The sequence below is a fragment of the Perissodus microlepis genome, chromosome 19 (assembly GCF_051167445.1).
Source record: "Perissodus microlepis isolate ML-2025 ecotype Zambia chromosome 19, ASM5116744v1, whole genome shotgun sequence".
Lineage (NCBI taxonomy): Eukaryota > Metazoa > Chordata > Actinopteri > Cichliformes > Cichlidae > Perissodus > Perissodus microlepis.
The window spans coordinates 14,352,561-14,375,037 of NC_140479.1; the positions used below are offsets into that span (position 1 = coordinate 14,352,561).

General features: G+C 40.0%; 1 protein-coding gene across 1 annotated transcript in view; it reads left to right on the forward strand.

Annotated features, from left to right (window-relative positions):
- babam2 (BRISC and BRCA1 A complex member 2) overlaps positions 1–22,477 on the forward strand; it is a 115,109-nt gene that overhangs the window by 79,904 nt on the left and 12,728 nt on the right. The window contains exons 7-8 of the mRNA XM_084914255.1: positions 925–1,034; positions 21,539–21,638. Of these exons, the coding sequence (XP_084770381.1) occupies positions 925–1,034; positions 21,539–21,638 (210 nt within the window). The remainder of the gene's footprint in view (positions 1–924; positions 1,035–21,538; positions 21,639–22,477) is intronic.

A 22,477-nucleotide genomic window follows, 5' to 3' on the forward strand; every position in this document is an offset into this window, starting at 1 on the left:
TTGACAGGTGTGGCAAGGTTCTCCTCATTGTTACATCTCATCTCATTGTTCCACACAGGTTTTACCGGTCCAACTCCTGGTAGTTGGCAGGTACCAGGTAGTTATATTGTGATTGTGGCCTGTCTGATACTATCAGGTGCCAGTAAAAACAGAAGAAATATATACGGTATATATTAAGACAAGAAGAGTTGTATAAACTCTTGCCTAATCAAATATTAAAAGAAATATAATTATCTTTAGGTGTACCCCCCACTTTTTTAAACACGTGTTTAAACAAATATCAGTCACATTGGCAACTTCTTTGACACCTTTTGCTTCAATTTATTTGGAACTGAATGCTGACATTAGCATTTTTGTTCTTCAAGTTTTGAGCAGTGTTTGTGGTACGGTGAAGCTCGTTGTCCTGTTCGGGGAGACGAGCTATCAGGGCATGCATTTATCAGAGGTGGCCATGCTTGACCAGAAACAATGACTGGGTTGGTGATATCGTTACCATGAATTTAGGTAACATGTTAAGGGAAGCAAGCGTCTCAAGGTGTTTTCTCCATAGAGGAATATTTGGATAAGTCCAAGTTGTGCTAACACCAGGTGGTTTTTGTTCGTTTGGGTTTTCTTTATTTCGGTTTGCTCCTCCTGCTGCAAAAAATAATTAATTTCTTCTTTAACATTGTTGATGTTGTACTTTTTTCTTTTAAAAATACATAGCAACTGGAGAATAATGATTTGGTTAGCCATCTTTGTTTGATGAGAACCTCAACCAGTTTACCGTCTGAGTTTCATTCAATCTCTGACTGACTTTAATGATCTGATTAGTTCATGTGTTTTAATAACTTTGAATGCCTTCATAGTCCATATTTTATTTTTTTATTTTTTTTATTTATTGTTTGTTTATTTACTAAACCAACCTGGCTTCTTCTATCTAAGGACACAGCACTGGACCCTGGAGAAGATGTGGCCCTTCTCTCAGTGAGCTTTGAGGATGCTGAGGCAACCCAAGTCTTTCCTAAACTGTACCTGTCCCCCAGCATCGAACAGTAAGTGACACTTACCATGTATGGCCATATATAATGTGTGTTCATAGTGATGGCAAGATCAGGAGGGGAAATTAAAAAACATTTACCTTAATTTCACTCTAAAAATCAACTTTCTCAACAAACAATCGACCAAAAACAACTCTTGCCACTGACTTATGTGCTTCTAGTGCTTCCAGTGGAGACTTTAAAGTAAAAAGTTTTTCAGTAACTAACTTTTAAAAGCAGCACACAGCTAAAGGTGATGTGGCCCAGCTCTGCAGATGCAGGAGATAATCTCTGGATTCGAGTCAGTGTGCTGTGAATCTAGCGACTTATTATGTCACCGTGAATAGTCATACATCCCAGTGTCTGGACTCATCAGACGCTTTTTCAAAAACAATAAGAGAAGAACTAAAAAAAATGAGATTGATGACACACGGAGTCTGAGCTGAGGGATGACTGGATGTCTGCAGACATCTGGAGTGTTAACTGTGCGAGTGTGTGTGCGTTTGTGTGCGTGTGTGTGCGCGCTCGAATGTTTTCTGAGTCTGTGGGCACTGTGTGGGTATCGCTGCAGTGGGCTTCTTTGTTTAACTTTTTTTTGTCTTGCTAGATTCAGTGTATGTGTTTGTGTGCATTTGTCACTTTCTATTTGGGTGTGTGTGTTTGTGCAGATGCGTGTTTGTGTGTGTGTTTGGATGCATGCATGCATGCATGTGGGTCTTCATATCTCAAATATATGTCTGTTTTCATGTATTTGAGTGCCCGGGCTTTGCTCAGAACACAATCGCTGTGTAAGTGTGGATGTGTGTGTGTGTGTGTGTGTGTGCGCGTGTGTGTGTGTGTGTGCGCGTGTGTGTGAATGAGAGAGAGAGAGAGAGCGAGCCAGGTACGGGCCCATTCTGACCTCAGGGCCCCACAGTCTGGGCTTCCGTGCTCAGAATAATCTCGAGCTGATGTTTATTTACAAGCACACGCCCCGTCGCACCAGGTTAAGAGGCCTCTGCTCCCTCCCCCATCACCACCGCCGCCACCACCACCCGTTCTCGCTCTTGCCCTTTCTTTCTTTTCCTCTCTCTCTCTGTCTCTCGTTCTCTTGTCTCAACATGTTTCTTTTTTCCACTCTCATCTGTAGCTTCTCTGTCTTGTTCTGCCCTTTAGTTTCTTTATCTGCTATTATTAAATTGTACCTTCCCTTTTGGTGCTCTAAAGATCTTGGAAAGAAAAGCAACTGGACTTGTGTCAGTTTCTTGAAGGCCTCTCACCATCTGAGAAACTTCTAAGACCAAATGGTGGAGAGTCCCAGGTATTTAAGCCCTAGTGGGAGTTGTCTCTTAATAGGGCTGCTGACCCATTATTGTTCATGTGCCTCATCACACGAGCCAAGGTGTGGGTCATTAACAGCAGAGGTTTCAGGTGAAACCATTGTCAGACCTTGCCGCACCCTATCATGTGAGCCATTGACATCAACTGACACGAGATGTGAGTGGGCGTTAAGGCACCTGTGAAGGGATCTCAAAATTGGATTGGAGATGGCAGACAGTCAGTGTCATAAGCTGCTCCCTCTGTTCAAGGATTCCATGTTCACAGCGGACATAGATGGCTTCTTTCACTCCTCTTTCCCGATTATTCCAAGTTTGTGTTTCAGAGAGTAGTGAGAGTCAAAGAGATAAATGTGTGCGTGTTGGCTTGGGGTAAACTTCAAAGTGGAAGCTTCTACTCCTTGGGTTTTGATTTTGACCCAGGTGTCATCCACATATCTGTAACAGTGGCTAGGTGCTGTCCCTTCAAAAGACCCTTGCCTTGCTTTGCACTTACTCCAAGTAAAGATTGGCTACAGTGGGTGACACTGGGGAGCCCATGGCACATTCATGTTTTTGTCTGTAGAAACCCTTGTTTTATTTAAATTATGTGGTGGTAAGGCAGATCAGAACAGTGTGCAGATCTGATCGAGGGTAAGACTAGTTCTGTTTTATAAGGAGCTGTCTTGCTGTTGTTGTTTTCTGACAGTCTCCACTGCCTCAGTTGTAGGTATGCAAGCGAAGAATGAAACCACATGAAAGGACACGATCGTTTCATTTAGATCCAGTGTAAGCTTCTGGACCTTGTTGGTGAAGTCAGTGGAGTTTTTGATGTGATGGGTTGTGTTCCCCACAACGTCCTTAGATTGTCATGACTGGATGACTGAGAACCTACACAGACATACTTTTAGTGCACTTTTACACATTCTCCTTGTCATGGCAGAAGACTGCTTTTCTTTCACTTTGTAACTCAGTCACTAAAGACAATACATGTTGACACTCCGTTTTCCAGTATGCTGAAAAGAGCAGCGCACAACCAAAGGTGTCCTTTGCTGTGCTCCTTTTGTCATATCGGCTGCATAGTCATAACTTACTGATCACATTACATACAATGACTCAGGTACTTGATTATATTACATACAATGACTCTGGTACAAATACAATGAACTTAGCACGTGAAATGTAACTCTATAGCCCTCAAAGATGTCAATATTTTATAATAATAATTATTAATAATAATAATAATGATTGTAGTGTATGTATGTTTTTTTCTGAACCCCTCCCTAGTTCAAGCTGGAGGAAACTGTCCTACAAATTAACTAGGGTACCAAGATTCATCTCTATATGGTGACTAGTTGAAATATTTACTTGAAATAAAACGTGTGCATTTGTATACAGAAACTACGTGATCGATGGGGATTCTTGAACCTTGAGCCATTTTTATAAATGTGTTTACACTGTAACAATCGCTCATTCATAAAGTACAGACTTTACACGTACATTTTAACAACCACAACAGGGTCTAACTTTTAAACGTTGGCCACCTTTACCATTCTGCACCATTAACTGAAGGTGAAAGACAGAGTGCTGTGGATGGCAGAAGGAGGAGAATATTTCAGAACATTTCATTCAAAGAACCGCGATTGACATAACTGCTGTGGCCATTAATAGCCTTGAGGAAAAGTATTGCCTTGCCTTTTCAGTCATGTCCATCCTCATTTCTGTATTTACATTTAAAAGCCCCTTATTGGTTAGTGATGTTAATGTTAAGGGTTAAATTGTGTGACCTAAAAAATGCTATTTAGGCTTATGATTTGTAGGTTGGTTGGTGTTTACAAATGACTAAAAACGTATGTATAGCAATCAGTGTAAATAGCTGTCGATATTATGAGCTGTACTACATTCACAATGGTCAAAGGAGCTTGCAAAGAAAAGCGTCTGGACTTCTTTAAGTTACTTGAGGACGTTTCACCTCTCATCCGAGAAACTTCTTCAGTTCTGAACTGAAGAAGCTTCTCGGATGAGAGGTGAAACGTCCTCAAGTAACTTAAAGAAGTCCAGACGCTTTTCTTTGCAAGCTCCTTTGACTACGATGACCTGGATGACTGAGAACCTTCACAGACATACATTCACAATGGGCAAATTCAAACTGTTAGAAGTTAAATATGTTTTTCTCAATTATAACTGTACCAATTTAGATGCAGACGTAGCAAAAAAACACCCATAGTGATTTTATTTTAAAGCAGAAAAGTTGCATGTATACTTGAATAAACTGTTAAACCACATAAACCACTAGTCTGTATGCAAGCAATAATAGAGAGAGCAACATCTTTGCAAAGAAAGAACTACCCTAACCTTGATGAAGCACTCTTTCATAGTGGTTGATTAATGATTTTATACAGTCGATGAAGCACTGAACAGAAACGCAAGTCTTTTTAATTCCTCTGTGTTCCTGACCAGATTCAATCACCTTGTTTTTAAAAGGATTTTTGTTTTGATTGACACTCCTCTGCACAGAAAATCCACTTGGTTGAAGAGGCTTTCATCAGGAGTGCTGTTGTGTTGTTGAAATCGTTTCTGTTGCATATGTCTGCCTGTTTATGATCAAGCTCTGCGTGTGAGAGAAAAACTGACCTTTCTGCTCCCTCCAGACCAGACTGAAGCTGTTGCAGTGCTGTTGGAGGCTCTCCTCCTCTGCCAGTTGCATGAGGAGAGCAGACAGGAGGTGGCTAAAGGCAGAAGGATGGGAAGCATAAAGTGGGGAGTTCTGGCACTGGGGGGATGGAGAAGGGTTGTTGTCGGCACAACAGTAGGGTGGGTAGATAAAGATGCTATAAAACAAACCCTGCTTGCGAGATAAAATGTCGAGGCTTAACAGTACCGCATAAAGCCAAACTCTCATTTATCATCCCTCTTCCACAACTTAATGCTGCCTCTTTGTCTTGAGATATTTGCACATACGCATATCAAGGCCATCCATGAATATGCTCTGCTACATGGTTTTGTGCACCTTTTTTGTCAGCTGTGTGGGAGTGTGTTAATTCATGACCCAGGGCAAAAATGTCTTCTTCACCGTTGTTTGAAGACAACCAACTATACGTGTGTACGAGTTTGTGTATCAGTGCATTTGTGTTGCACTCATCGTGGATGCTACTTAATTTAGCATGCAGATGTGTGAGAGCCAGCCTTTTTGCTGTACGTGTTATTATGCAGATCTGTTACCCTTGTTAGTTTCTCTCCATGTCCTCTCTGACCCTTGTTAGTCTTTGGTCATGTGTAGCTGCCCATTATCTCTGCATCTGCTCCAGTGAAGAGGAAAAATCAGTTTGCCCGCACATTTCTGTGGTTTTCTAGGAAGCATTTGATGGACAGCAACGTTCAAGAGGTTCTGCATTAATCCAAGCTGCCACAAATGTTCGCGATATCTTATAATGCCAAGATAAAATTCACATCAAAGCCGATTTGGAAATTGTTTAAATCAGTCCTAATTTTATCAAATGGTGAATGTAGCAGCTGACAAGTACACAGACTGGCTCAGCTTCAGTGTTGGTACAGGGTGTCATATCAACTACATCAATTCAGTGTCAAAATGTTCCAGGCTTCTTTATGTCTGCAGTCTTTCTGTCATTCTATCTTTTAATCATCTCATGAATTTTATGTCTCTGTGCTGGCGACAGCTGTGGCCGGAGGCATTCTGTTATCAGGTCGTGCCTTTGTCAGTCTTTCTCATCCTTTTGAACCCAGTATATCTCTTGAACAGCTGGAGGAAAATTTCTTTAAATTTGAAGGCATTCACTCAATGATGAACTGATTAAAATCTGGTAGTCAGAGGTATTGTGATCTCATATTGGTCCCTAAGTCGTGAAGAGACGGCAGTCCCAGATATCCATTTGTTGTTCAAAGGTCTCTTAGACTTCACATTCATCACCTTTTCATAAATGCTTTTGAACATCTTGTGGGAATTTCTTCAAATCTGCCGCACTCAGTTGGATTTATAGAAAATTAGGAAGTCAGAGGTCTTGAAGAGACCTTGAGGGGTTGTCTTAAAACTAAACTTTCACTTATCCTCCAGAACCTGGTGGTCAAATGTCACTAGGACTCGATTTCCATCCCAGTCTCATAAAATGGTATCAGGAATATTTTGCAGGAATTTCAGTACCACAGGATGAACTGATTATATTTCTCAGTTCAGAGGTAAATGCGACCTCGTTTGAATCTTTTTTGTCATTTTAAATTTAACCTATCGATATTTCAAAAATCATGTTATTCTGTCAGAATCATATTTCATAATTTTATCTTATAGTAAATTCTAGTTCTCAAAAGAAAAACAAATACAGCCACTGTTGCTTAGAACAACTGAGGGAGTCATTTTGACCCCAAAAGAATTAATGTTAATGTTGCAACCTGTATTGTTCACACCCATTTCGACATAAGGCTGCTTTAACATGAGCCAGAGCTAGCTAGATGTGATTGATAGATAAGTTTAGAGAGGACTGTACTTAGAAAAGAGGAATAATTACTGCAGGGCTGAAGGGGTCGCAGATGTTGAGCCCGTTGAGAGAGGGGGAGAATCAGGCTGTGCAGAACAGCGGGGGAACCATAGCTGAACTGAGCAGACAGTTCAGTGTTTGGAGAAATAATCCAAGGAAATAGAGTAAAAGTAATAGACAGATATGATAGACATGATAGATGTTCACTGATCAGTCTGTTTCAGTGTGAGGTTCTGGTTTTAAACCGTCTTTGTTATAATTAATGCTTTAAAAAAAAAAAAACATTTCCAAAATGTTGTTACAGTACAATAATTTAATTATTTAGATGTATTAACTACTGTCTTGTTTGTTGTGCCCTTTTTTAAAAAGTAGATTCTTCAATATATTTACCTTTCAAGACTGTATTGAAATAATCTATATCATTTGTAAAACTAAATAAATTCTCTTAAATATAATCTTAAATGCTTATTTTCGTCAAATCGTTCCTTAATTAGAATTAATGGAATTATCAACATCTTCAAGAAATGACTTCTTTACCGTGAATGCGACTGTTGCAGGATGGCAGCAAAGTGATCCTTTTGGCAGTTTTGAAATGTTGGCCATTCACTGTGCTAATTCACATTGTGACTACAGTAAGCCAAGAAACTTCCCAGCCTGTGATCTCACTTCATTTTGCACACAGCACCTGCAGTTTTCGACTAAAGCAGGACACGGTGAAGCGGGTAGTCGCGCTGTCGTTTGTAACTTCTTATCTGACAGCCCAGTGTGGCTGCTGCTTCTTCTTGTTCCGTTACTCTCCTACGCGGAAGGCATTTCAGTTTTATTTCTCAGTCATGCATCTCTTACGCGGCTCAGCAGATATCTTTGTGTTTTAATCAGTCCACACCGGCTGTATAACAGCTCACATTTTACACACAGTAAAGACACGCACCTGCAGCCCAGCCCTTAGTCTTATGCTGCAATCCCATTTTCTTCAGTTTTTCATGCATTACTACATTGATTTTGAATCCGGTTTTGAGTGCTGCCAAAATGCAACGCGGTGCCTGAGCACATCCTTTGGTGACACAGGCAGCAGACTGAAGCTGCTATTTTTCCAGCTGAATGCTTTAAATGTAAAGCGGTGGCAATAGGATGTTCCGTTGAATTAGTGGCAACTTCATATAGCTTTGATATGGTGCAAAGAAAGCAAACAAGATGAGATGCACAGGATTACACACTGCATTGTTGTTCAGAGTCTGAAACCAGCATGGCAAGGCAGGACCCTGCCACTACCAATAAAGACAAAATGAGAGATAATTAAGTAATTTTATACACTTCAAGACATCTGCTGAATATGCTGGCTATGAATAGTATCAAAAACGTGACTTTTGTTAAATGGAAAAACTATTTCCGCTGGGTATCAGCTGCAAGCTGCAGGGCCTCTCTAACTAGAACTGTAGCTCACCGAGGCTGTATAGCAGAAATCTTCGAGTCCGTTATTTGTCACGAAGAATGTCGCAATAAAAATATTGCAGACTCTTTAAAATCCTGAATTAACAATTGATTTAAGGGAGCCTACAAATGTGGAATACCTCAAATAGAATTTAAATCAATGTTAAAGTTACTTAAAAAGTGGGAAGCGAAGCAGCTGTGGACAACTTCAGCTCATTTCAGCTTTGGTTCTGGTACCACTGGATTTCAGGCAATTACATCCATTCAGTGTCCAGACGTTTGAAGCTTTCTGTACCTGCCTGCTTGCATTACAACATTTTATCACTCTCTTCATAGCTGTCCTGTCCATGTATGTCTTAATTTACTTTCTCAACTTCTTAACTCTTGTCTCCTCCGTCGTATGTCTCTGTACCCACCCCTCCTTCCGGTTTTCACATGTCTGCCGCTTGTCTCTTTTCTCTCCATCTTTCTCCGCTTTTCTATCACTCTCTCTCCTCTGCTGATCCCTCTGGCTGATCCTCAAAGGGAACCGAGAGAGTGAGTGGGACTTAAAAGAGAGAGAAGCGCTGTGCTCTACCCAGCAAGGTCGTCCCTCGCTCGACTGAAACACAGCGAGGAAAAGAGGAAAAAAAAAAACACAACACACACACACAACACAGGAAAACGGAGAGCTTTTTCCCTCTCTCTCATTTTCTCTTTCCTCCATCTCTCTACTCCTCTCTCACATCACTCCTGAGTTGTTTGATATCTCACTTTTACTCTCCTTCAGCAGGGGCTCAGATCTGAGCTCCGTGAACGCAAACTCGTAAGCCCCCTGAGCTACAGTGTTATACCTCTTCGTCTATTCCCTCTTCCTCTCTCTTTCTTGCTCTCCCTGTTACCTTTTCTTCCCGTGTCCATCAGTGTAATGTTCTCTGCCTTACAGAGCAGCAATGGGAGAAAAAAAAGGTTGAAATACCCCGACCGACACCCACATTTTTACCGATAATGTACAGTGTGAGACTGTTGCATCGGCTCCTGTCTCTGATGAGGACCGTTTTGCTTCTTTTTCTGTAGAAATTATTGATTATGAGAAGTAAAAACACAGTTATTCTGTAGGTTCAGAGATGCACCTGGTTAAGATTCAGTCTTCATTTGTTATATAATGTTTTAAGGGAAGCCTAGAAGAAAATATACTGTGAAAGGCATGGTGTCACGCTTTGTGGCTCTTATGCTTTTTCCTCCCTACTCGTTTAAAGTAGCTGTTAAGTGTTAAATAGATGTAGACATTTAGAGAGCGCAAAGGGGAAAAAAAAAAAGCTTTGGAGGCGTCTTTACACAGAATTTGTTGTCAAGCCAAATCTTGTCTTTAATGACTTGTGTTGTAATGGAGGTCATGGTATGATCAGGCCTAGAAACGCGAGATCCAAGCATCCCAGCGAAACAGAATATTAACGAGTAAATGCAGTAGTATGGTCACTGGGATTAAGTGCGTCAGGTGGGTGTATGCTGGTTTTATAAACAGTCAAATTAAATTCTACTTATTATGCTCATTTCCAGCAGCATATTGTTGTTCTTGGACTCTGTGAGAGTAGATTTTCATGACTCACACTTTTAAAATTTATCTTTTAGTTGTCTCTGAGTTCGTGCTCCATCTAAAATAAGGTGTTTTAGCTCCTCCCGCTTTAAGGACAACCCCTCTTTGATCCTAAACATAAAGGTTAAACATCCTAAACAAACAAGGGAGTAAAATAGCGAGGGCTATGACATCATACAGATCAGGAGTAGAAAAAAAAACTGTCAGGGATTGCTTGTACATATGCCAGTTGTCCTGTTGTGTCCTTGCGGCATCACTGACAGGGCAGCAGAGGTGGTTATCAACCTTCTAGAATGCCTAACCTTAACCCATGTGCAAAACACATTTACTAGCTTTATGGTTGTCTTTGGTTATCTTAGACCTACAGTTCTACTATACAGTCCTTTTGTATGTGTGTGCGCGTGCGTGCATGTAAAATATCTCAGGTGTCTCTTCTCTGCTCTTCACCTTCCATTCCCACACACAGTGGAGTTTTTCACAGACGGAGACAAAAAAGTTGATGAGACAACGCTAGGTTTAAAAATTCAGTCCAGCAGTCATACTTATTTCTGTCATTTTATAATGATGGCTCAGTATTGCTCCGCACACATTACTTTCACAGTGGGGTAAAAGTCCAGGCTCAAACCTGTATTCACGCACCCATGCATGCCCAGAAATGTGTTACAAGTGGTTGTTATATGTGAAGATGCTACATGAATTTATAGGGAGGCGGATTTAATTTATTCTGGAATAAAATTTTAGTCTTGTTGTCCTGACAAGCAGGAGAGCCCTACATATAGTATCCACCACTGCAACAATGCACATATGAAGGAAAAAACAGAGGCAGAATGGGTTAAATGTGTTCTCCTTGAAGGTTCCTTAAAATAAGTCTCACATTAGGTATAGAATGATTTCCGCAGAGAGAACTGCCATTTTTTCCATCTTTTAACTGAAGGCTTTGTTATCCACATGCCCTGGATATCAGTTTTATATCGATTTTTAACGTTTCTTGTCAGGGTCATGGAAAACTTGTCACATAAAACAATCTTTATTGGCCAACAGGTATGCAGCTAGGTCCATATATATGATATATTACAATAATAGGAGTGACAGAAACTACATCCTGAGGAAGAAGGAAAGCACTGGTGAACTCAGCAACACAAAAAGACCTGTGGTGGATGATCGCAGAATCATTTCCATTGTGACAACAGCCAACCAACTGAACAACACTCTCTCCAGGATATAGGTGTATCAATATCCCAGTCTTGCGTAAAAAGAAAACTGCATGAAAATAAATACAGAGGGTTCGCTGCAAGGTGTAAGCCACTCCTTAGCTTTAAGAATAGAAAGGATAGGTTGGACTTTGCTAAAAAAACAAATAGCTGGCACAGATCTGGAAACAGTCTTTGGACAGATGAAACCAAGATCAACAACTACCAGAATAATGGCAAGAAAAAACTAAGACGCGCAACAGCTCATGCATCCAAAGCATACCGCATCATCTGTAAAACATGGCGGGGGCAGTGTGATGGCTTGGCCGTGCATGGCTGCCAGTGGCACTGGCACACAACTGTCTATTGATGATGTGACACACAACAGAAGCAGCAGAATAAATCTGATGTGTTCAGAGACATACTGTCTGCTCAAATCCAGCTAAATGATTGGGCAGCATTTCATAATACAAATGGACAATGACCTAAAACATACAGCCAAGCAATCCAGGAGTTTATTAAAGCAAAGAAGTGGAATATTCTTGAATGGCCAAGTCAGTCGTTTGATCCCATTTGAGCATGCATTTCTCTTGTTGAAGACTAAACTTCGGGCAGAAAGGCTCACAAACAAATAGCAACTGAAACTCACTGCAGCAAAGGCCTGGCACAGCCAGAGTTCATGAGTTCAAGACTTCGAGCTGTCATTTCCAGCAAAGGGTTTTGAACCAAGTATTAGAAATAAACATTTTATTTTCTGTTATTTAATTTGTCAATTACGTAGATATAACACCTGGACTTGATTTGAGGTGTGGTGCTTGAATTTGGAGGATTTAGATGTGAACACAAAACATTCATTTGTCCAATTACTTTTGAACCCCCGAAATAAAAGGATTGTGTTAAAAAATTCTTTAGATCCTCACTTTTTTTTTTTGTTCAACCCACTGAATCAAAGCTGAAAGTCTGCACTTCATTTTTCATTTAAATTCACTGTTTTAATGTACAGAACCAAATTTGCAAAAAGTTGTCTATGTCCAAAGCTCCCTCACCTTGCAAAGCAGCAGGATTCAAACTTGACTAGACTTGCAAAAACACTATCAGAAGGGTTTAAGTGTGCACTTAGAAGCAAACTAAAGTCTGTTTAGCACAGTTGGAATCCTACAAGGAACTACTGGCCACGGCTATGGCATGCTTTAGGTGATCAGCCAATTATCAGCCAATTATTTCTGGCCCTTTTCCAAGCAGTTTCCCTTGAAGGACTTCCCGGATTGTTATGCAAAAAATGGGCTGTTTGCATCTTTTAATAAATTCTTCATTGAAAAATGTAGACAGTGAAAACTACATGGAAAATAGCTGTGTGATCCAATCATTTTGCTGTGTTGAATAAGACTCTGTTTCTGGGAATATGTCTGTTGTTTATCTACAGACTAACTCAAATATATTTAATTCTGAACATAAACTGAATGGGGAAAAAAGCTCAGAAAGAGACTAAGACCACACAGAGAAATGTAAGACTACATACCAATCAGTCACAACATTAAAACCATCTGCTTAGTATTTTATGGATCCTTCTTGGGCTGTCAGAACACCTCAGATTGTCTGGAGCATGAGCTCAGATGCTCTTTTGGTGACCTGTGGTGTCTGGTAACTGGATTTTTTCAACAAGCTCTTGGTTGCAGTGTTGGGGCCTTGGTGTGGGTTCGATATGAGTGGAGGTCTGTGTGGAGGTCTTCTTCACACCTTCGTCATGTTTTTCCACCCATTCCAGAGAAGTTTTTGCAGTTTTTCTTGGTGCATTAAACTGTAATTTTCATTCAGGTGTACTGTAGTACTGTAAGGAGATTGTGTTGTGCAGTTTGCACCAACATTAGAGAATTCTAGTATTCAACATCGCTCTGGAGTCATCATCGAGAGACACGCATCTGCGAAGGCTCTCAGTTCATTCTCATTTTATGTCTCCTTCTCCAACTGTTCCATAACCAGATTCATCGCCCTTTTCATTTTCACTTTTACTTCTCGTTTACCTGATTGTACTGTGCCCATGAGATGAGTTGGATACATCTCTCCTTCCCCCAGAAAACCTGCTGCATTGCATAAAAGAATCGAGTGGGCACCGTCTCTGCCCCCAAACCAGATTTAGGAGCCCAGAAAAATCAACACAGAGAGACAGTTTTAGGCTGCAGTGCACTAATGTTTGTGTATCTGCATTTGCCTTTAGGTGCCTGTGTGTGAGTGTGTTACTGTGTGCGTCCATGCACATGCTTTCCTGCCTGCTGATGTGTGTAAGTTTATGTGTGTGGGTGTACAGTTTGTGTGTGTGTGTGTGTGTCCCTTCTCCTGGGTCTGTCGAGGTGTTTTATAGTCTTTGAAAATCTTTGCATTTCCATCAGATATTTCTCAAGGTTTTGTGAACATCTTGTCACAGTCAGAAATTGTCAGTCTGATAAAATAAATTCAGCACTAACCCAGCAAACCTACTTGACAGTATAAGATGTCAGTGCAGACACTTCTCTCACTCTCAGCAGCTCCAAGCACTGCCACTTCTTCCCCCTCCTTGTCTCCTTGAAGATGTTGTGTTTTTCTATAAGTCTGTGCAAAGCGAGGTTTGTGATGCTACTTCACATGCATTTAAATAACAAGCAAGTACTAACGATTGTTTGTTAGTTCTACATGTATTAATACAACTTTGATGAAGCAGTTTAGAGGAATGAATCACTTTGAATAAATAGGTAAAGGAAGTGCTGTCGATGCCATCCATCCGTCCATCAATTCATCCATCTTCTACCACATATCTGGGTCCAGGTCACAGGTGTCCCAAGCCAGCTGAGAGATGTACGCTTTCCATCTTATCCTGGGTCTGTCATCCTTCCTTTACGCATCTTTATCAAATACTCCAGGTGTTTGGACCACCTCACCTATCTCCTTTTGATGTGCAGGAGTAGCATCTCTGAAGCTCTTCCCAAATGGTCGAACTCTTCACCTTATCTCTAAACCCAGATGCCCTACGGATTAAGTTCATTTCCACGGCTTGTATCCAGGATCTCATTCTCTCAGTCCTTACCTAACCTCGAGGCATAGGCGAGGGCAGGGATGTGGATTGACGGGAAAATCGACAGCTTCACTTTCACGTTCAGTTCCCTCTTCACCACAACAGACCAATACAGCATGTGCATCACTGCCAATGCTGCACCAATCCTTCTGTCAGTCTCCACTCTCCCCTCACTTATTAAAAAAGACCTTGAGATACTTGAACTCTTCCCTGAGCCAGAGTGAGAACTCCGCCCTTTTTTCCAATGAGATAAACGGCTTCAGACTGAAAGCATTTATTCTCAATCCACCCTCTTCATATTCAGATGCAAACCACCTCGGTATGATCTGGAGGTCACCAACTGATGAAGCTAGAACAACTTGATCGACTGTAAACAGCAGAGAGGTTATCCTGAGGTCACCAAACCGGAAACGCTGCCGTTTGCCTGCACGAAGAAATCCCGTCCAAAACAAATGATGAACAGAATCTTGTAGATGCATGAAAGAAAAAGAAAAAAATAGCAAGATCACATACAGAAAAATATTAACATGCTTATTTCCCAACATTTGGTGAATGTTAAAACATCATTATTGTAAAAAATTATTTTAACACAAATGAATTGAAGCTAGAAAATATCAAAATGTAGTGAAAAAGGGAGAACTTTCAGATGATATATTTATATATATATATATATAAATTGTTTTGACCGGTCAAATACACTATGAGTTTTCTCATTATCAGATACCAGATACTGATAGCAGTGCTTTTGTCATTATTCTGTCTCTCTGCAATTTTGTGTTTCTTCAATCAGATCCCCTAAAACTGTTTAAAACGTAGGTTTAAAGCTTTTTTTTTCTTTTTCCCCTTCAGGTAAAAAAAGAAATGTAGAAATAATTCAGAAATATCAGCTAAGTTGAGGATGTGTGGGTGTTTGGTCACATTTGATTAGCACTAGCCTGGCAAAAACAAGACTCTCCCACAGCTGTCATCAGACCAGCATGCAGACGTGAAGCCAAAATATCGTTTAGTGACTGAAATGGCAAAGTGAGGTCATTTATGAACCCATTCGATTTTATACTTTTTTAATACTTACATTTTTGAGTTGTATCTGTTTCTTTGCCACGTGACCAGGAATCAAATGAAACAAAAGTAGACTCTAAAATCCAAAATTTCAAAATAGTTAATTCCTCAAATTTATGTTAAACATTTAAGAAAAAAAATAGTTAATTTAAAAATTATTGTTATTATATTTTTTTTATTACTTTTAATTAAAAAAAAGTCTTCTTCTGCCTTCTTTCAACTGTGAGATTATTGTGCAGTCAACTTTCCTGTTTGTCCTTGACTATGGAGATACTATGTGTGTATTATCACACTGCCCAAGCAACACTGCAGCAGTTAATCTCCTGTATCAAAGTGCACTACACTTTATCATTGACTCATTTTATATTCATCATTTTCACTGTATTTGAAGGTTTATAGAGATTTTAAAGTCATTCCACCTTTTCACTCAAAGAACACTGCTATTGAAGCTTTATCATTCATCTCTCCTCTCATTTAAATCATGTAACAGCAATTCTTGATCCAGGAAATACTTACAAATCTTACAGACGCGCCTTGGGTACATGATGTTTCATTCGTTGTTCAAATAAACTCAGGAGTGTCCTACACTCCCCTTGGAGATCTTAGATATTCACTATGTTTTATAGGATTCTTTCAAGTGTTTTAATGTCTTTGTTTATTGTGTCATTGTCCTCATTTAATGAGACACAACAGTAAGAGAGTTTAGTTGCAATTAGACTGCTTGATTAAATAAAAATTTCGTAATCTTTTCTTACAGTAGAAGTGGTAAAGTGACATTTGTGTAACTTTCGTTAGTGAATGAGAGCACAGTTATAAAGAGAGCTGTCCGTTTAAAGTCAAAGTGCAGTGAGTTCACCTTTACAACCTGCAGGTGTGCTAAGTTGAGTTCACTGGAGCACTGCACAGGGCCTCATTCACAAACAGTGCATGTGCTTAAATCATGTTTATGAAAGCACAAATCTGAGGATCATTTGTTTGTACTGTGCATACAGATTTAGAACTGCCTCAGACCGGATGCACGCACAAATCATGGCGGCCAGACTGTCAGTTGAAAATATAAACATCTTCTCAGTAAAGAGCAGCAGGACTGCAAACACCACCATAAAATTTGTTAATGTCAGCTAAAAATAGAAATTGATAAAAATGAAAGACTTATTGATAATTTATGGAAGTGTCACACATTCGCTTGATGAATCAAATTTGTCCTTTTTTTTTAATTTATAGAGACGATCTCAGAAATTCAGAGTAAACTATTCATGGAAAAAATAAAAATCTGCAAACACAGTGCTCTCAAAAGCCCAAAAGAGTTCTTCACGAGCAAAAAAAAGCATAGCACTTGCATATAAAAACCATTTATCTAACAAAGGCTTACATCATTGCTGTACTCATCATTTGAACTATTTTATGGATGATTTTCAGTCTCTGCTTTTTTTAATCTGACTTTACCCAGATGGATGCTAAAGCTGACAATATTTAGCCACGATGGTTGCCCTCTGTGGCTGCTGTGGGCCAAAGGTGCCTTGTCAGGTCACAGTGGAAAAGTAGGACCTTGGATAGTTCAAGCGGCAGACTCCTCTGGGCCTCAGATGACTTTCCAGGCTTTAGGAAATGAAGAAGGCAATCAAAATGGAAATGTTACTGCTTTGAAACTAGATTTGAATCTCAAAAGAGTCCTTCTTGGCCTCATCTTTCACTTTGATAATGAATCATAGCTGCCCTCTTTCCAGTTGAGCTTTTATCCAACACTGTCACTGCACTGCCATACACACCCTATCTCCCTCACACACACACACACACACACACACACACAAACAAACCAAGCTTCGTCACCATCCACCTGAGTCACAGAAGATAATCTCTCTGGTTGATGAAGTCACAGGCAGCCCCGTCGCTGTACTGCATGTTTACATGACTGCATGTACACAATCCACTGTAAATATGTCATACAGTGGGTTCCATTGCTCAGAGGGTTTGTGTTAGGCAGCATGTCTCCGTGATGACTCCAGTATGTGTGGGTAGTGTTGAGAGTGGAGTCACCAGTGAAGACAGAAGCGGGGACTCTTCAGGGTGCCACTTGGAAAGTAAAACACCATTATGTCTCGATTCTGAGCCCACCCACAGCATGCTCATGTTAAAGCACTTTAAAGCTGGAAGCCTGATAGCACAGACATGTTATTAAAGTGACAGAACCGTATCGGGAACATTTTTCTAACCTATTTTTTACTCGAGATGAGACCCAGATTGAAAAAGTTTCATATCATATCACTTTGGTCAGTGTTTTCTCACCCCACCAGGGGATCTCCGCTGACATAACACATAAAGGTCAGCCCACTAATCAGGGGGAGTTCTCAGCCTGTGAATACTTTATTTCACATGAGGCTTGTCTGTGAAAATGATCCATAAAGGTTATTACAGAGTTTTTAACAGGAAGTTTTTGGTATAAACTAAGGCAGCTCAAAGGTTCCCAGGTGGGAAAAGTCAAAATAAAAGTTGCTATTATAGTCTAGATATGCTCTAGATACTTGATGCAGGTAAATGTAAAGCCCTGCGACCAGAATTGGCAGAGGAAAGACTTGATGGCTTTGGAATATATGAAGGAGGGTGTAGCTTTTAAACTTGTGACTGTATTTCCAGTTACCACTTATAACACTTTTACAATTTTTCCTACTGGTAAAGACCGCTTCCATTCATATTAGACCAAAGTAATAAAGAAATAGATAAACAGTTAAATGACACAGAAGTTCCTGTTTGTTTGTTTTACAATGGGGCCACAATAAAAATAAATAAATAAATGCAAATTTTCTGTGAATTAATAAAAACTTTTGTAATCGCAGGATCATCTAGGCATTGAGAGAAATTAATCCTTTCTGTAATTTTGCACATTTATTTATTTGTTGGTAGATTTCTTTCATTTACTACAGCAGTATTTCATATAGAATAGAATTTAGGATAATAATATAGAAGAACTGTGACATATTGTTAAAATTGCATTGCTTTTTCTTATATTAATTGGGTTTAAATGTGTATTTAAACATCTTTACACTGACAGAAAGGAGAGTTTTGCTGGTTTAGCCCACTTAAGATGAAAGTGGGCTGTATGTGGCCCACAATGTAAAATGAGTTACATATCTGCAGGGTCTTGATTTCTGGAAGTTCTGGGCAAATTTTCTAGATTTTTAATTTTGTGCATGTGTGTTCTTGATTTGTCAGGTGATTTAGCTTTTTAGCTTTTGTTTAATGGTACCTTGGTGAGCTATTTTGATTTGTGATATTCTATTTTAGGCCCCAGTTACTCAAGACAAACCTTGTGATTGGTTGGCTATCCCCTGGTAAACACGTGCTGCTAGGCAGAAATGTGTATTTCCCCAAGTGGTTGGCAAATGGTTGATGGAGGCTGACGTTAGGTGAAGTCGGCCACAAAGAGGCTTATGGCACTGCACTAAAAACCTCCTTGCTTTTGCTTTTGTTGCTAGCTGATAGCAAACTACACAAGCTAGAAACAGGGACCCTTGCCTTCAAAGTAAAAGTTGCAACTTTTGACAAACATCAGTTGTTGCAACTTTTACAGTCTCTGTTTCTGATTTTCATCACACTTTTTGCACTTTTCACTACTGCTCTTGAGCAGTTGTTACTGTTTACAGACAAGACATTTTCTATGCAAGCTAGGGGAAGTTACATCAGTGACCAAAGTGATTGCAAGAATGTCTTTTTATGTGGCACCTTCTTTGCGATGGGGTTCACCTTGTGACAGCCAGAAACCACTCCCCACGCAGTCAAAGAGACAGCCAGGGAGTTGCCAAATAGTTTCTAGGCCCACGTGACTGAGGCAACACTGAGCAATACCACTTTATGTGTTGCTATTTAGGTTTTCAGTTTATATTGCTTTGGTTGGTTTAACGCAGGAAGTTATCTACTTTTAGGATAAATAAAGTAAACCTGATCTTATATAAGCAGGTTTTTTTGATCTTGTGAGCACTAAAATTAAACTTGTGGCTCTACCTATTCGTGTAGATAAGAGCTTTAAGGTGACCGTACAAATAACTGTGCATATGCATTGCAAAATAGCTGATAAGTGGCGAGATTTGCTTCTAAGAGGACTTCTGAGCCACTGCCTTTCAGCATTTTTCTTTAATCTCTCTTTTGTCCACTAAATGTCTCACTGTGTATATTTTAAGTTTTAAGCTACTGAATGAAAGGAAATTTCCAGAGTCTAAATTATATTTTGAAGGTTCTTACTCCATTTCAGAGTGACTAGTGGTTTTAGTATGGCAATCCAGTTTAACATTGAGTAGCTGGGCAGACATTGAAATTTCAGTTTCTTCTCTGTCGATAGCCCTATTAGCACAGGGCCAACATTGTCTGGGGACCACTAGTCGTTTGTAGTAATTGTGGAGGAGGTTAATTCTGTAAAAATCTGACATGTCCATAATTTGTAAATCTCGTTCCTCGAGCTTCTCATGTATACTGAAGTTTTGCATATTGGAAGACCTTGTTGTTAATGTTAATGGAAGAACCAACCTCTAATCAGCTTCCATTCAAATGATTGTTCCCGGGGTAAAACCGCTGAAATCCAAAATGCATCTCATTTGTTCCGATGAATGACGAACACACCACCATCTATTTTGTGCCTCTGTCCGCATTTCCATCTGAATGATATGGAGCTATTCTTAGATCTGTGGGAGGATAGATGGGCACCATTTAGGTTTTCACTTTCAAAGCCTTCTTCTCTCCTCGTTGCTGTAAGCCATTTTCAGTCGACCATTTGTTGGTGCACTGCGAAACGCACAGGCTAATGCTAATTATGTGCACAAAGCCTACTGTAAATGGTGGCTTTGGAGTTCTTGAGAAAAGGATTTTGACAATGAAAATGGCTTCATGACATGCATTGCTTCTCAGTGAATAGGACCTCATTAATATTCAGCCGAGCATCTGTTTCATAAAGCAGATTTGAATCTTTCTGGCTGGGTGTGATTCTTATCTTTAGCCACTTTTGGAAACTTGTAACTCCTGTATGTGATATGATGAGCTGTCATGAGAATGTGTTTATCTAAATGCATCTCTAACACTGTATGGAGTCAGGAGGTGCAGTCATTTTTAGCCTTTTCCTGACCTCTGTTAAGACCATTTTTCTCATAAAAATTTATAGGTCTTGGTCATGACAGTAAGGTTAGCTGCATCATGAGGTGCTCCACCTTTCCTCCTTACTACTCCCACAGCCTTTCGTTGTATCTGGAAATTCTACAATTTTGCAATTCTTGTGTATTTGTCACCGCTGTTCAGCTTGTAACAATGAGAGAATGTGGAAAATATTTCTCATCTGGGAAGATGTGGATGATGTGATGGAATTGGTGCGGTCATCATTTTTGACTATGTGAGCATATGTGACTGACATTTACCAGAGGCTACATTCACACTGCAGAACATCAGGTTCTTGTTTTTTTCTTTTGGCATTACAATCTTATTTTTAACATGAGGTATAGCAAATGCCGTATAATTTGTAAGCAGATGACAGTAATGTCAGTAAGAAAGGAAAGCTACTTTTTAGTTATCCCCGCTTTCTTGTCTATCCCCAACTGACTGTCCAGTAAAGGATGAAAATGCCCAAAAATGTCCCTTAACACCAGCTACACTTTACATTTGAGCTGGCTAGCTCCGAGTAGCAGCCCTGTCTCATCAGTGCTGTAAACCAAAGGACACCTTGTGTACAACCAAGACAAAGTGGCATTATGTTACGCCCTGGAAATAACAGCTTGTTGATGTCTGCATCAGTCACGCTTAACCTGATAAACTACCACTTCTGCATCACTTTTAGAAGGACATAACGACCTTTCTAAATGTCCTGTGACTGCTCTGCTATAATGAGGGATAAACTAAAAATAGACAACAAATCCCCCCACTATGTATCTTTAAAAAAGCATTAAAAGTCAATAAACAGATTCTTAAGACCTTTAACCCATCCTCAGGGTATTCCCTCTGTTTCCCCCCAGATCAGGAAAAAAAAACCGAGGGAGTGACTACTCCAGTTGGTTAGTCACTGGAGAGCTGCAGCAGCAGATTTCCTGATTAAGCAAGCATGAGCTAATCACTAATGGAGCTGTGGTGGAGGATTAAATCAGGAGGACGTCAAAAATAATGATTGAACAAGTGAAGGAGAATGAAGAGGATGCCACGGGCTCGATTTGCTCTTTTTTGTGTGTGTGAGACAATTTCAGGTGCACAGGAGCAAATAATTTTGTGTTTCATACTGGTTAACCTTCTGTAACGTGAAGTGGTCACATGTAGCTTGTTTCAAAGTCTTCACTTTATTTGAACTTCAATTGAAATGTGTTTTGGGGTTTAAAATAATAAGAAAAATATGTAACATGATAAATAATGTGCAGCTTTAATGTGAATTTCCAGACTGACTGTTATTTTTTTTTCTTTTCCCATCAGTGCTCTGGGAGGCTCCTCAGCATTACATATACCAGCATTTCCCAGTGGAGGATGCTTAATTGATTACGTCCCTCAAGTGTGTCAGTTACTCACCAACAAGGTAAAAGTGTTCACCACACACCCCATTAGTGCTGCTAGATGTTCTTTGTGTTTATGTATTGTTTTACATTATTTGTAACCCTTAATGTCTTTGTATTTTAAGATCAAAATTCCATACTCTGTGCGTGGGTGTGTGACAGGTGTATGACTCATTTATTGCATATTTGTAAGGCTTAGTGCAGCAAAGCATTCATCCACTGATATCAAGCTGTGTGTACATGTGTGTGCATGTGTGTGTGTTCATGCACGTGTGTCTGGCATCTGCCAGCGTGGGCGTACTGGCCAACCTCCATAGGCTGTCTGAGGGCTCCTTGGCCTCCGCAGGTTGACAAGTAGATATGCAGCGTGGACGCGATGTAATGCCACTTCCCTCAAGGCAAATGCCCATCCCCCCACAGCCTCTCAGACAAGCGCACAAATAATGCACACAGGCATACCCTCTATCTCTTCCTGTTCACCTGGAATCTCACCAGCATACTATCTGGAACGTTTACATCCTTTGATGACCCCCATGTCTTCAGTTGTTTAAGTCACAGCCGCCCATCCCACTTCCCTGAAAGAGGTCACAGCCTTTGCTTGGAAATGGAGTCTTATTCATAATGTAATTATCACTTTTTTAGAAAGCAAGTTTAAAAAGACTTAGGGCAAGACATTTGCTGCTTTACTTTACCCAAGCAGCGACCTTCTGAAGCCAAAAAATAAAGCCAGTGTGAAATTGCAATTCCTCTAAAATACACTAAAGAACAACAGTAAACAAGTTTACAGCCTGGTACTAAAGCGCTTTTAGTATAGTGTATAGTTAATTTTCCCATCATACCACTGAATATTTAAATTATTCAC